Raw genomic sequence first — 13,080 nt, forward strand, 5'->3', positions numbered from 1 at the left:
TATTTACTATTATAGAACCCAGGTTTCCTAATTACCAATCTGGGGCTTTCTAAATTCTTATCACAAGTCTGGAGTGGAGTGGTAGCTAAGACCTGCACCTCTAAACTCCCAGCTCCTTGCTTTATCCAGATCTTTAGTCAAGGCTGGGTTTGGGAGGGAATCAGTCTTATCCATATAGGATTCTACAGTTGTGAAGACACACATGGTTTTGACCATGGAATACAACCCGGCCATTGACTATCTAGGTAAAGAATTTTCAAGAGCATTCATATAGTTAGAGCCATGTTTTCAAATCAGAGGCTTTAGAATAAAATCCTGTTTTAGAATCCTTCTGAAATTTACTATTTAAAGGAATTTGATAGTAAAAAATCTTTTTGTGAAGCAAATAATCACCTTTTTACGTTGAGTTTGCTTAGTTAGGCCTACCTTTAGGTTCATTGAGAGACTCTGAGGAGTATCTGGTTACTGCAGCAGTTACATGTAATACTGAAAATATGAAGGCTCTTTCCTTGGACTACATTTGTGGATTTAAATTTTCTGTGATGAAGTCATCGCCCTATTTAGATGCTGTGATTATTCTGTGGTGACTGTCTGCTAAGTAAAGGCACATAAAAGCCACTAAGAGCGGCGTCAAGAATGCTAAGGATTTATTTATTCTCCTTGGGTAAATGTAGAAAGCCTCTTTTATAGCATTTGCTGAGATTTAGGTGTATGCCACCAAGCAAGGCAATGGGCTGTACTATCTTCCTTAATGGATAGTACTTGTTCTTTAATTAACAGCTCAAAGCACTTTATTGTCTGGGCCTGATTTTCTAATCCCACTGAAATACAGTGATCTGGGCACAGCAACGTAACTCCATATTCAAATTCAAAGTCCACCTATTAATCAGGTAAGGTGCTAAACTCTTGTAACACTCCAATCCCCACTCTGGATGGAGAAGGAGAAAACTTCCATGTAAAAAGAGTCAAGATAACTGGGAGTATAAAGAACTCTAATCTCTGGTAATGGAACAGGGGGAGCTTCTAGCAATTCTAATCACAACTAAATACCCACACTGGGGAGCTGTGTTGGGGCAATCAGCATTAAGATCAAAGTCACTGCTGATCTCTGAGAAGTGAGGCAGGGAACAGCATAGAGGACCTATAAACCACTTGCATCTTACTTCTTTTCAAAGGAGCATCACAGATCATTCAGCTGGTTTGCCGTATTTACATACTGCAAAGTCTTTGAGTTGGTTTTATTAGATAGCCTAAGGTTGAAGGCCCCCTAGACAACCAGCAGGGGTCAGATATATTTTAATGTAATCCCAACAGATTAAAAATAATCAGAAGGCTGGTGAATCTTTATTAATATTCAATTTACCCACTTTCTAGAACCCAGCCTATACAACCCAGCTCTAGGAGCCAAAACAGGAGGTCGGCCTATTTTGAGATGGTAAAATGAAAATATTGGTCTTTTTCTGGCTCCTGGGTACTTTCCGACGTGCCCTCACAGATAGCAGATGACATTCCACCATTTATTCCATGTTCATTGTTATTTGACAGTAGACTCAAAATGCACCCCCTCCATATAGAAGGTCTATCAGGTGAAGGAAAAAATCTTGGCAAAATTGACTTCTTTGGAGAGATGGTGCTGCTTTCTTCTTATACCACCAATCGAGAATTGCTAATTGGGATTACAGTAAACCCCTGATAGCCACTCTGTGAAAAAAAGTAATTGTGTTCCAGAGAGCTCTCTTTTGCCATATCTCTGACCCCTGGGAATCAGAGGATGTTGCTTTTAAGACAATGGGGTACTCACTCATCATTTATCTTTAGGAGACTGTGCACACTCAGCTCCAGTCTAATTTGATCCATTGAATTTTTAGACCAGAACTGATTCTGCCCAGTCTCGATCAGAGAGGTTGTTACTTACTCAAAATCTTATGGCTATTTAGAGGTATAGATCTTGGATATGAAACTGGGCCTGTGTCACTTCAGGGCTCGAGCGCTTAGCCCATTATACCATACTGCCTGCTCCACTGAAGGTACGGAGCTCGAGGTGCCACCTACCAATTTTCTCTTGCTTTTCCTAATACATTTTGAGAGTCTTTTCTCCAGGTGAATAATTATTGTGGTAGCTACATTTTTAATGTCAAGAATCATATTTTTAGAGCTGGATGAAAGCTTGGAGGTATGTAGGCTAACCTAACCTAATATCTTCGCTTTACAAAGGAAACTGAGACACAGGGAGGTTATGTGACTAGCCCAAGATGCCACAGGTAGTTGGTGACAGTGCTGGGAGTAGAATACAATTCTATTGACTTTTAATCTGGTAGTTTGTCCACTATACTATATCACAATTCTTTGCACGTTTGATGTAGATTCACCCTGAAAAGTCTAGTGGTCAGTTGGCTATGTGTCTGAAGCTCAGAAGAGAGATATGGAGTGAAAACATAGATTTGGAAGTTGTCAGCACGTAGGTTAACCACCTCATGCTCTCTTGGTTTCCTTTCTAGACCTCTGACCTCTCCTTTTGCATCCATCCATCCATCCTTCGATCACTCAAGAAATATTTATTGAACACCTATTATATGTCAGATACTTTTCTAAGGGCTGGTGATACCTCAGTGAACAAAACAGACAAAAATCCCTGCCTTTTCTGGTGTTTACATTCTATAAATAACATAGTTTGTTAAAAGGTAGTAAGTGTTATGTAAAAAATAGAGAAGGTAAGTAGGATTGGGAGTGTGGCAGGGAGGGCTGCACTTTTAAACAGGCTGCCAGGCTCACCAAGAAAGAGACATTTGAGCAAAGACGTGAAGGAGGTAAGTGAGATAGCTATGTAGATATTTAGGGGAAGAGTATTCCAGGCAGAGGGAAGAGCCAGTGCAAAGGCCTTATGATGGAAGAATGCCTGGTGTGTTCACAGGACAGCATGGAGTGATGGGAAGGAGAGTACTAGGAGACAAAGTCAGACACGATGTGGGAGAGGGAAGGCAGATCGTAAAGGACCTTCTATGCCATTAAATGGACTTTGGCCTTTATTGTGAGTAAAACAGGGAGCCATTGCAGGGTTTTGAGTAGAGGAGGGACATGATCTGACTTAGGTTTTAAAAAGGATCACTCTGCCTGCTCTCTTGAGAATAGACTGTAGGGGGCAGGGGTGAAAGAGGAAGATCAATTAGAGGGCTATTGCAATAGTTCAGAAAATGTATCATGGTGGATATAAACTGTATCGCAGCAGTGGTTATCACGAGAGTAGTATGATTCTAGATATATATTTTAAGGTAGATCTAATAGAGTTTTCTAACAGATTAAATATGGTGTGTGAGGGAAAGAAAGTAGGTAAAGATGATCCTTAAGTTTTGACCTGAGCAACTGAAAGGATGCAGTTGCCACCATCTGATATGGAGAAGGATACTAATGGATAAGGTTTGGGGCAAAGATTAGGAGTTTTGCTTTGAACATATTAATTTTGAGATGTCTATTTGACGTCTAAGCGGAAATATCAAGTAGGCAGTTGGATATAAGTTTGGGGGTTCTCAAGATCTGAGCCAAAGATATAATTTGGGGTATCATTGGCATACAGATAGTTTTTCCAGCCATGAGACTAGATGAGATCATCAAAGGTATGAATATAGATAGAGAAGAGGTCCAAGGACTGAGCCATGGGGCTTTCCAATGATAAGAAGTCAGGGAGAGCAGATGGTTATCAGCAAAGGAGACGGAGAAAGAGCAACTAGTGTGGTGGCAGGAAAACCAATAGTGCGGTGTCATGGAAGCCAAGTGAAGAAAATAAACCAATGAGTCAGGAGTACTCAAGTGCCATTTATGGCTATAAGGTCAACTATGAAGAAAGTTGAAAACTGACCAGTGGACTTAGTATTGTAAGGTCACAAGTATTCTTAAACAAGGGACACTTTGGCAGAGGAGTGGGGCAAAAGCATAAATGAGAATTTAAGGGAGAAGAGAAGAAGAACTGGAAATGGCTAGTAAAGATTAAGTCTTCTGAGGACTTTTGCTGCTAAGGGGTATATAGAAATGCAAACTCCTCTTTCTCTTTTAAATTTTGATATGCTGGAATTCCCCAGAGCACTCTGCTTGGTTGTCTTCCCTTCTTGATCTATATAATCTCTCTGGTGGTCTCAGTAATTCTTACACCTTCAAATGACCTAATGTTTCAAGAAGGATGAAGGGGTCACTAGTACTAAATATAGCAGAGAGATAAAGTAATTTAAGGACTAAAAAGCATCCATTGGATTTAGCATCCAGTATTTAAGTGGAAATGCATTAGAGTGATGGATGATTAACTACTGTTTTAATTTCAGTACCTTCCACATGGCAGTGTTCCAGGAGAGGGTAGGCCTGGAGTTGGGCTGGAGAGGAATGTGAGATCAGTTGAACTTGACTTAAGGGTGGGTAAGTGGCAAGTAGAAATGATGGATTGAAGACAGTCACGTGAAGCAGACCAGTGAAAGGCTTTTGAAGTTAGAAGTTGAACTCTGAATTTGTGGGCAATGGGAGCCCCAGGACTTTTAGGGTTCTGTATATATGACAATTGTCTGGATGAAGCATCAGGTGGGAGAAAGGGGAATGAACTGCTGGTAAAGATAGTTCCTAATAAAGGAACAAGACAGAAGCAGATTGGATGGTACATAAAAAGTCCATGAGAGTCCCTAAATCACAGGACCTTAATGTTGAGAGGCCAGTGAGCACAAGAGAATATACCAGAGACAGGCAAAAGTAAGTACTGGGGTTTATAATCAAGGCCTTATCAGACAGGGTTGGTGGGCTCTGGAGAGGATAAGGGATCATACCAAATTCCTGCTCTTCCCATCTCATCTTGACAAAGTCTTGGGGCTGTTAACAAACATGGCACTTTTGCAGTGCTTTCAGCAGAGAACTAAGGGGGTCTACTGCATGTTTTCCCCACCCAATTAACCTGAGCCTGAATTTAACAAAATTCAAGTTCTAAAAAGAAAATAGAACACCAGTTGACTTTAAGCTGTGTCAAGAGTGCTATTTTTTGAATTCAATTCCAAAGCCAGGTTCCTTCCCAGAAGCCACCACTTTACTAGCACTAATTGCCCTGTCAGCATTCTTAGCACAAAGATGAAGAACTAAAGGATGGAGCCGTGAAGGTAAAATGCTTCCCTCTCACTCTGTGGCCCTACCAACTCAGAACTGAGAAAGCATGGCTGTAGGTGGGAAAAGATAAATGTGTCTGAGGGATGTCTGTCCGTTTCTTTTACTAGAGACTATAAAAAGTTAGAGCCTCTTTAAGCAATGTATTTCTACATTCATTTAAAGACTGCTCAATAATGTGATCTATGTGTTATACACAAGGATCTATGTGCTATTCTTTGGAAATTCAGAAATGGAACATCCTGTAAAGTCATCTCTTGCACCCAACCTATAAGTTATGAGCCATCCTGTTAGGTTAAACTTGCTTGAAACAATGAAAGCCTAGTACAGGCTGATTATGCGATAAATAAGTGATTAAACCAGCAGGATTCCACCTTTACATAAGCAGCAGATTTTTAACACTGACAATGCCTAAATTCATGGCTTTTGAAGTGAAAAAAGATAGTATCAGGGATGCACAGCTTTCTCTAATCCAAAAGCAATACATTGGAATAAAGAGAAAAAAGTCCATTGTGCTTTTGGGACAGTGGCACTAAGAGAAGGAGACAAGGGTACAACAGTGCCGCTCATTCACCTAGGCACTAAACACAAATCCAGGAATGGCCACTTGAGCTGACAGGTAGGGCCTACTAGGGCCATCTTAATCTCCATTCGCTAACTCTCCTGTGACATGCTAGCTCTTTTCCCAATTAGATGCTGGCCTCCTAGATTTCTTATTGGTCTGGAAGGAAGTACCCTGCTGACAACCAAGTTCGAAGGCATTAAGAACATTTTTCACTAGCAAAAGGGGCCAAGATGATTTGTCCAACCAACCCTGACTGATTCTAAAATCCTCTTGGTTATGAGCAGACCATACTAAGTAGAATCTGGGTCCCTGCCAGGGCCTGATTCCATGATTAACTGATTCCCATGTAAGGTAGGAGATTAAACAGTTGTCTGAAGTCACCTGTCAAAAGTTCATGTTTATTGTGATAAGGCAAGTTCATTTGATCTACGGCCTGAACCCCTGAGTGTGTCTGTTAACAAACAGCTTTAACCTTTCGGCACCATAGTGGCAGCTCCCTTAAGTAGGCCACCCAGCATCACTAGAACTGTGGAAAAAGCTTTAAGGAGGCTTGGGTCATGTGCAGAAGCAGCTTCTGATTATTTAAAGTAAATAAAACCCCAAATAGATCCAGAAAAAAAGTTTAATTATTATTGCTGCTACATTTTACCTGAAATATGGCTACCATATCTTTGCAGATTTTTTTAATGTTTTTTTCTTTTTTTGGCGAGGAAGATTGGCCCTGAGCTAACATCTATTGCCAATCTTCCTCCTTTTTTTTCCTCCCCAAAGCCCCAGTACATAATTGTATAACCTAGTTGTAAGTCATTCTAGTTCTTCTATGTGGGATGCCACCACAGCATGGCTTGAGGAGTGGTGGATCTGAACCAGTGAACCAGGATCTGAACCAGTGAACCCTGAGATGCTGAAGTGGAGCATGTGAACTTAACCACTTGGCCACGGGGAAGCCCCTGCAGATGGTTTTAAGAGTCTAAAGGGAAACCTATTCATTACTGACAAGATAGATGCCTAGATCATTTACACATGAACTGCATTGACCAGATGGCTGCAAGTAGTTTGACTTAGACTCAATATTCCTCTTTGCTTTCACAGTAAGTTGAACTTCACCTCACTCTCGATCGCAGCCCATCAGTTGAACAGCAGTAGTTGGAGTGATGTGTGAATAGCTGGTAGCAGTGGAGGATTCTTAGCATGAAATGTATATTCTCATGTGCCTCAAGTAGGCTCAGACCACACTCTATTTCTGCTATCATCAGCATGCAGGCCAGTTATGACAAGAAGAGACTGCAAACGACAGTGTTGAGTAATTTGTGTCAGGTGCCTCCTTCTATACTAACACACTTGAATTCCTTACCAGGCAGCATTAGAAACATGTTTTATCATTTGTACTTCAACCAGCACACAGAAACCTACCATTCTGTGCATAAAATTCAGCCTTGCCTAGTAAGAGAAAAATTTCCTGTCTTCTCTTTTCTAGGTGAAGCTTCTGTACATACAGATATGAAGCCCTTGGGTATTCTTTTGAAAAAGAAGAAAGTGTTCCTAGACACCAAAATATTGTGACTTGTGTAGAGAAAAAGCAGAATATTACTTGGATTTGGAGGGAAGAGTGTGCAACTTTTACAGTGTATGATCTCCTTCACGACTGGCATATCTGGTGGAATGGGAGGAGGTACTATTCCCAGGCCAGGCATCATTGGAGTTATTGGTGGAATTCCAGTCATCATTCCAAGAGCAGGATCAAAGTCTAAAAAAGGAGAGGAAAGAGAGAACAATAAATGACACCAGGCAAAGTCAAGTGGAGGCAGAATGTTACCTTGTAAGCTTCAAATAAGAGGTCTTTCTGAGATAGAGGCAAAATATTTAAGGAAACTTGGTATTAGCATTACCAGGTTTTAAATATTACCTTATACACATGCATTTGCGTTTTGGGATGGGGCTGTTTGTTTTAGTTTGACCAGTGGCCTACTTGTCTGTACGTCTCATTTTGACATCCAAGGCCTTTCCTAACATGGCTGCACCTTGTCTATCAATCTTGCCTTCCACTAGCTCCCAACACACACCCTCTGCTCCATTCAGACAAGGCTTCTTGCTATCTCTTGTAACACTTTCTGTCTTTTTGCAGTACAGCATGGTGTTAAGAGCATACAATTTGGGGGATCAGGCAGACCATTTGCTCAGCAGGATGAATCTTTGAACCTCCACTTCCTCACTTGCAAAATAGGGTTAATTCCACCTACCTTATAGGGAGCTGTGAGGAATAAACAAAATGATGAATGCAATGTGCTTAGCATAATGCACAGCACAGAAATGCTCAATAAGTAACTATTCTCTGTGCCTTTGTTCATGAAGTTCTCCCTGCCTGGAATCATTTGAGCCTCCCCAAATTCTCCCCATACTTAAAGGCCATACTTTAAGTCCCATCCTCCCTAAAGAACCCTTTCCAGATAATTCTGGTTCATTCTTAACTCTGTGTCTAAAAACTGTTTGTTCTATACCTGTTGCCACAGAATTTTATTTTGCATCACCCTTTGTTTCATTCAGGAATGCTTCTAGGATGTGTGGGGGCCCCCAAACAAATACCTTTTGTGGGGCTCATCTATATACACAATTTGATTCACCTAAAATCAGCATCAACACTATTTCGGTGGTGCAATCTCACATGATACCATCAAAGAAATACCATACCACCCAGCTAGAATGATTTACTGCCAGGCTACCTTTCTGGAATCAAGACTCTGGGGGGACTCCACAGGCATGAGTTCTGAAGCTTCTTGACTCCACATGTAGGGGGGAGGATTAGAGGGTGCTCCAAAGGGGAGAAATGGGGGCTGGGGTCTACATAGGTTCAGTTTGAGATTGAGACTCCTTGCTTAGATGACACTGCAAACCCTGGGCAGTCCCAGACACTGGAGGGGAACTTAGAAAATTTTGAGAAAGGTGCTTCTTATGATCAGAACCCACGTAGGACCTGCTCTGGACTCGGGGCGCCTACCCTGACGGCACTACCTACCTGGACAGTCCTCAGCACTAGAGGGGGACTTAGAAAATATGGAGGCAGGCATTCCAAAGCATGGAGTCCCCTGAGATGCGGGCCCAGGGCAGGGGCCCTGCTTGCCTGGGTCTAAGGGTGATACTGATTTCATTGTTTAAATTTTGTCTCTATATCAAACTGCAAGTTCTTTGAGAGAGGGGAGTGCATTCTACCTCTTTATTTCTCCACCTCTCACTTCCGTCTTCTGCTACAGAATGCACAGTTTGCTGCAAACAGAGAAAGTATTGCATAAGGAGTTCTGATAATATAGGGGCAGTTACTGCAGCAGTAGTGGGTCCCACTTCCAAAAACTTTACCCTGCTCACCACAAAGGACTGAAGGGCAATGCCTGTAAGCATGTCCTCAAGGTGGCTCTGAATCTCTTGGGTGTATCTCTAAGATGTTGAAGGAGGTGGATCTAAACAGTGGGAAGAATCTGTGGTTCCTACAGAAGCAGAACTTCAGGTACAATAGGACCAGTAGGAGAGAGTCTTGTAACTGGGCAGATCGGCAGATGGGTGACACATGGGCATTCCCCAGTGCAAGCCAGCCCAAGAGAACTAGGGCATTCCCCATCCTCCAACATGCTTGTCATGCCGAGATGTCAAGACCCTGGATGTGTTTGAGAAGAAAAAAATTTCTTCAAAGAGGATATTTTATTTTTCTGAAAACAAATTTACTTTTAGCCCTCGCACACCATCTCACTCAACACGCACATACGCTCTCATGTGAGTGAGCGCACGCACACACACACACACACCCCCCTCTCTTCTTCCCTGTAGCTCCACACACTAGTTATATAACCTTGAGGAAGGTTTCTTAATATTTGTGTGCCTCCATTTCCTTTTGGTAAAAGTAGGGATAAATAATGACATTTAGCTCAAAGGATGAAAGGACAGAACAGATATGAAAACATCTGTCATGATAGGTGGTAGTCCTGATAGGTAGGTTTCCTTCTTTCTATTCAAAACATGCATACACACATCAATAAATTCACTTATTCAGGCATTCATCCCACATTCCACCAACATTTGTGACAGCCTCCTATATGTCAGGCTTTATGCAGGTAGGGGCAGGGGGTCCAGGTCTTCCCTTCCATGTTGGAGACCTTAAGGGCCCTGATAGCCTGTGGTCCTATGCTGTAGAATAAGAGCACTGTGGTTGAGAATGCCATTTATGTCTTTGGAAAATTTGATTCCTTGTGCATAAGATTTTGGAAAAATTGGTAACATTATCTCACCCATTTACAAACTGCTAATTTTCAGTAGAAAAAGATCAGATTAGATTGTGTGCCAACTAAACAATCCCATCTATTTTTCTCTCCTACTGAAATGTTTGTCTTTCTTTTATTGTTCTGTCTGCCTCCTCATTGTTATTCATATAGCTCTGTCACTCACAACTCTACCTTACCAGAGATTACAGAAACATCAGTTCATTAAACAAGTTCTGCCACTTCAACTGAGAAAGAAATGCCTGTCTCCATGTACTGTCTACTAATAAATGGAGAAAAACAAAAAACAAATACACAGGATAAATATAAGTCCTGACTGATGTAGTCACTCACCACTCTGCTGTTTGGCATTATTACATTAATATTTTATGAAATTCATTTAAAACCAAATGTATTCACGACATATGGCTAAAGCTAGAGTAGTAGATAAACTCCCTTTCTTCCTTGCATTCAATATGCCAAGAGTTCCATAGGCTCCACTGCCCAGCAGGGCTTGCTAGAGGGCAGGTTGTACATGACATTTCAAAGGCTCCTATCACATTGTTTATTTCTTTTGTTTATTTTTCACCATTAAGCACCAAAGTAGATGTGAATTTCCAAAGCCAACCAAGAAAACAACCATTTGAAATCATGGGCCTTATACAAGTATTAAATAATCTGAAAAACCAAAGAAGTTCAACAATTTAAAACACATTGGGAATAGAACACCAGAGAAATTCTCTCTCTTTTCCAGCCCCTGACCTGGCCTGGGCCTGAGGAGTATACCAACAAGTATGTAGCATTACTCAAACTTCTGAAGAAGATTTGAAATCGTTTTATAAAAGAATTGTGGAAAAGGTCAAGGTATTCCTCCAAAGTCCTTTTCACAATAAATCCCTGTTCTGTTTTGCTTTTACCATCTCTTCTTCTAGCACCCTTTCCCTATGGCCATCTTGACTCTTGGCATAACCATTGGTGGAAATGTTATAAGATGTGGGTTTGTATTGCTTCTTCTGATTCATGTACTTCCCAAAGTCCCAGCTTACTGTAAATCCTGCAATGTTGCATGCTAGTTGGGCCGGCTTGCTCCTCAGAGTTGTAGCTCTACTACATGGTTTCAAGTAATGCTTCAGCGTAGCTTTAAGCCTTCCTACTGCCAGCAACTTGTGCTCACTCAGAGTAGTTACATGGCAATAGTATTATCCTCCATTCTATTCCAACATCTGAGCCAGAGAGTTACATTGGAGGCACATATCGTTTCTATGCTGCCATCCAGTCATCCATATGTCCATCCATTCAATATTTTGATGCCAGCCCCTTTGCCAGGTGTTGGGGTTGAAGAAATGAGTAAGACAAAAATCCTTGACCTCACAGTCTAGTTCAGAAATAGCCACGCAAACAGTTACAATGCTCTACCACCAATTCTCATCGCCAAATTACTTACTGGATGCCTACAATGAGATAGGCACTATGCTAAGCATTTTATATAATCTCATTCCAATAGACCTGTGAGCTAGTTATTGGTATTATCCTTCATTTTATAAAGGAACTGGGGCTCAAGGGTTTAGTTACTTGCCCAAGGTTACACAGCCAGTAACAGGCAGAACTAGGATTCAAATCCAGGTTAGTCTAACTCTAATGCTCTTGACCACTACATTGCCTCTCAATGTAGTATGACAATCGTTTTAACAAATTAATTTAATTGTAGGTATAAGTTGAAGCAAGTATGGTGAAAAACATGGCAGATGAACAACAAAATGCTTCCATACAATTCTTTTTTCCTAGTGTGGCAGATTAAAGGTGGATACAAATTCTTTGACACTCCTCTCACCAAGAAATGAGGTCTACGGGCTGGCCCAGTGGCACAGTGGTTAAGTTTGCATGTTCTGCTTCAGTGGCCCAGGGTGTGCCGGTTCAGATCCTGGGTGCAGACCTATGCACCACTTGGCAAGGCATGCTGTGGCAGGCGTCCCACGTATAAAGTGGAGGAAGATGGGCACGGATGTTAGCTCAGGGCCAGTCTTCCTCAGCAAAAAGAGGAGGATTGGTGGTGGATGTTAGCTCAGGGCTAATCTTCCTCAAAAAAAGAAATGAGTTCTATGTCCTCCTTCCCTTTTGAATCTGGACAGGCTCTACAACTGCTTTGACCAATAGAATATGACAGAAGGGATGTTGTGCCTGTTTTTAGGCTCAGGCCTTAAGAGAAATACAATTCCCACTTCTTGTTTCCAGGAACATGTGCTATGGGAGCTCTGAATAACCATATAACACGTCCAACTACTGTGATGGAGAGACCACGTGGGGATGGTCTTAGAGTAAATGGAATGGGAAGGATCCAGCTGAATCCACCGTTTTTATCTGTCCCTGCCAAAATGCCGTGTGTATGAGTAAAGTTGTCTTGGAACCTCCAGACTAGCCTGCCACAGCTGAGGCATCCCTGTTGATATCATACGGAACAGAAGAATTAGCCATCTGAGTCCTGCCAAAATTCTTGATCCAGAAAATCTTAAAACAGAATAAAAGAATTATTTTTTAAGCCACTAAGTTATAAAGTAGTTTGTCATACAGCAATAGATAAGCAGAACATGCAGCAACATGCCTAGGGAGAGGTTGTGATTGGTTAATAGAGTTAGTTACTTTCAAAGAATGAAAATAGAAAGTACAATAAGCAGTCCGACTAGACTGACTAAGATTTTTCTCAGCTTATTGAAAAGGTGCTTTGGGACCTTGCAGGGCCCCAGAGCCACTGTCTTGAGCAATTGTTGTCACTGTACGGTTGCTGTGTGGAAGGGCCAGCTGGAACAAGGCCAGATGACTGACACTAAGACTACAGATGTCTACAAGATACTAGAAACCTTAGAGCTTGCCCATCTTTGATGTCTGACAAAGACACCACACAAGCCAATTTTATGATTCAACCTTTGGTATTTTCTGGGAGGTCAGTTCACACTGGCTTTCTTCTTGTAAAATGCAACCTCCACTTTTGTAGCAGGGGTGGGTGGGGTGGTGGTATCCATAATACTACTACCCATTAATTGAGTGTGTATGAATGTCCAGGTTTTAAACACATGATCACACTTAATCTTCACAACAATTCTTTTTTTAAAAATTTTTTATTTATTTTTTTTTAATTTTTATTTTTTT

The 13,080-nt window shown here is 41.4% G+C and overlaps 1 protein-coding gene across 30 annotated transcripts in view; it reads right to left on the reverse strand.

Annotated features, from left to right (window-relative positions):
• The window catches only part of ENOX2 (ecto-NOX disulfide-thiol exchanger 2), a 258,718-nt gene that overhangs the window by 45,335 nt on the left and 200,303 nt on the right, over positions 1-13,080 (reverse strand). For all 30 annotated transcript variants that reach the window (XM_014729172.3, XM_070258452.1, XM_070258442.1 and 27 more), the window contains one exon: positions 7,284-7,439. In XM_014729172.3, coding sequence (XP_014584658.1) covers positions 7,284-7,439 — 156 coding nt within the window. The remainder of the gene's footprint in view (positions 1-7,283; positions 7,440-13,080) is intronic.

Source organism: Equus caballus, chromosome X (genome assembly GCF_041296265.1).
Source record: "Equus caballus isolate H_3958 breed thoroughbred chromosome X, TB-T2T, whole genome shotgun sequence".
Taxonomy (NCBI): Eukaryota; Metazoa; Chordata; class Mammalia; order Perissodactyla; family Equidae; genus Equus; species Equus caballus.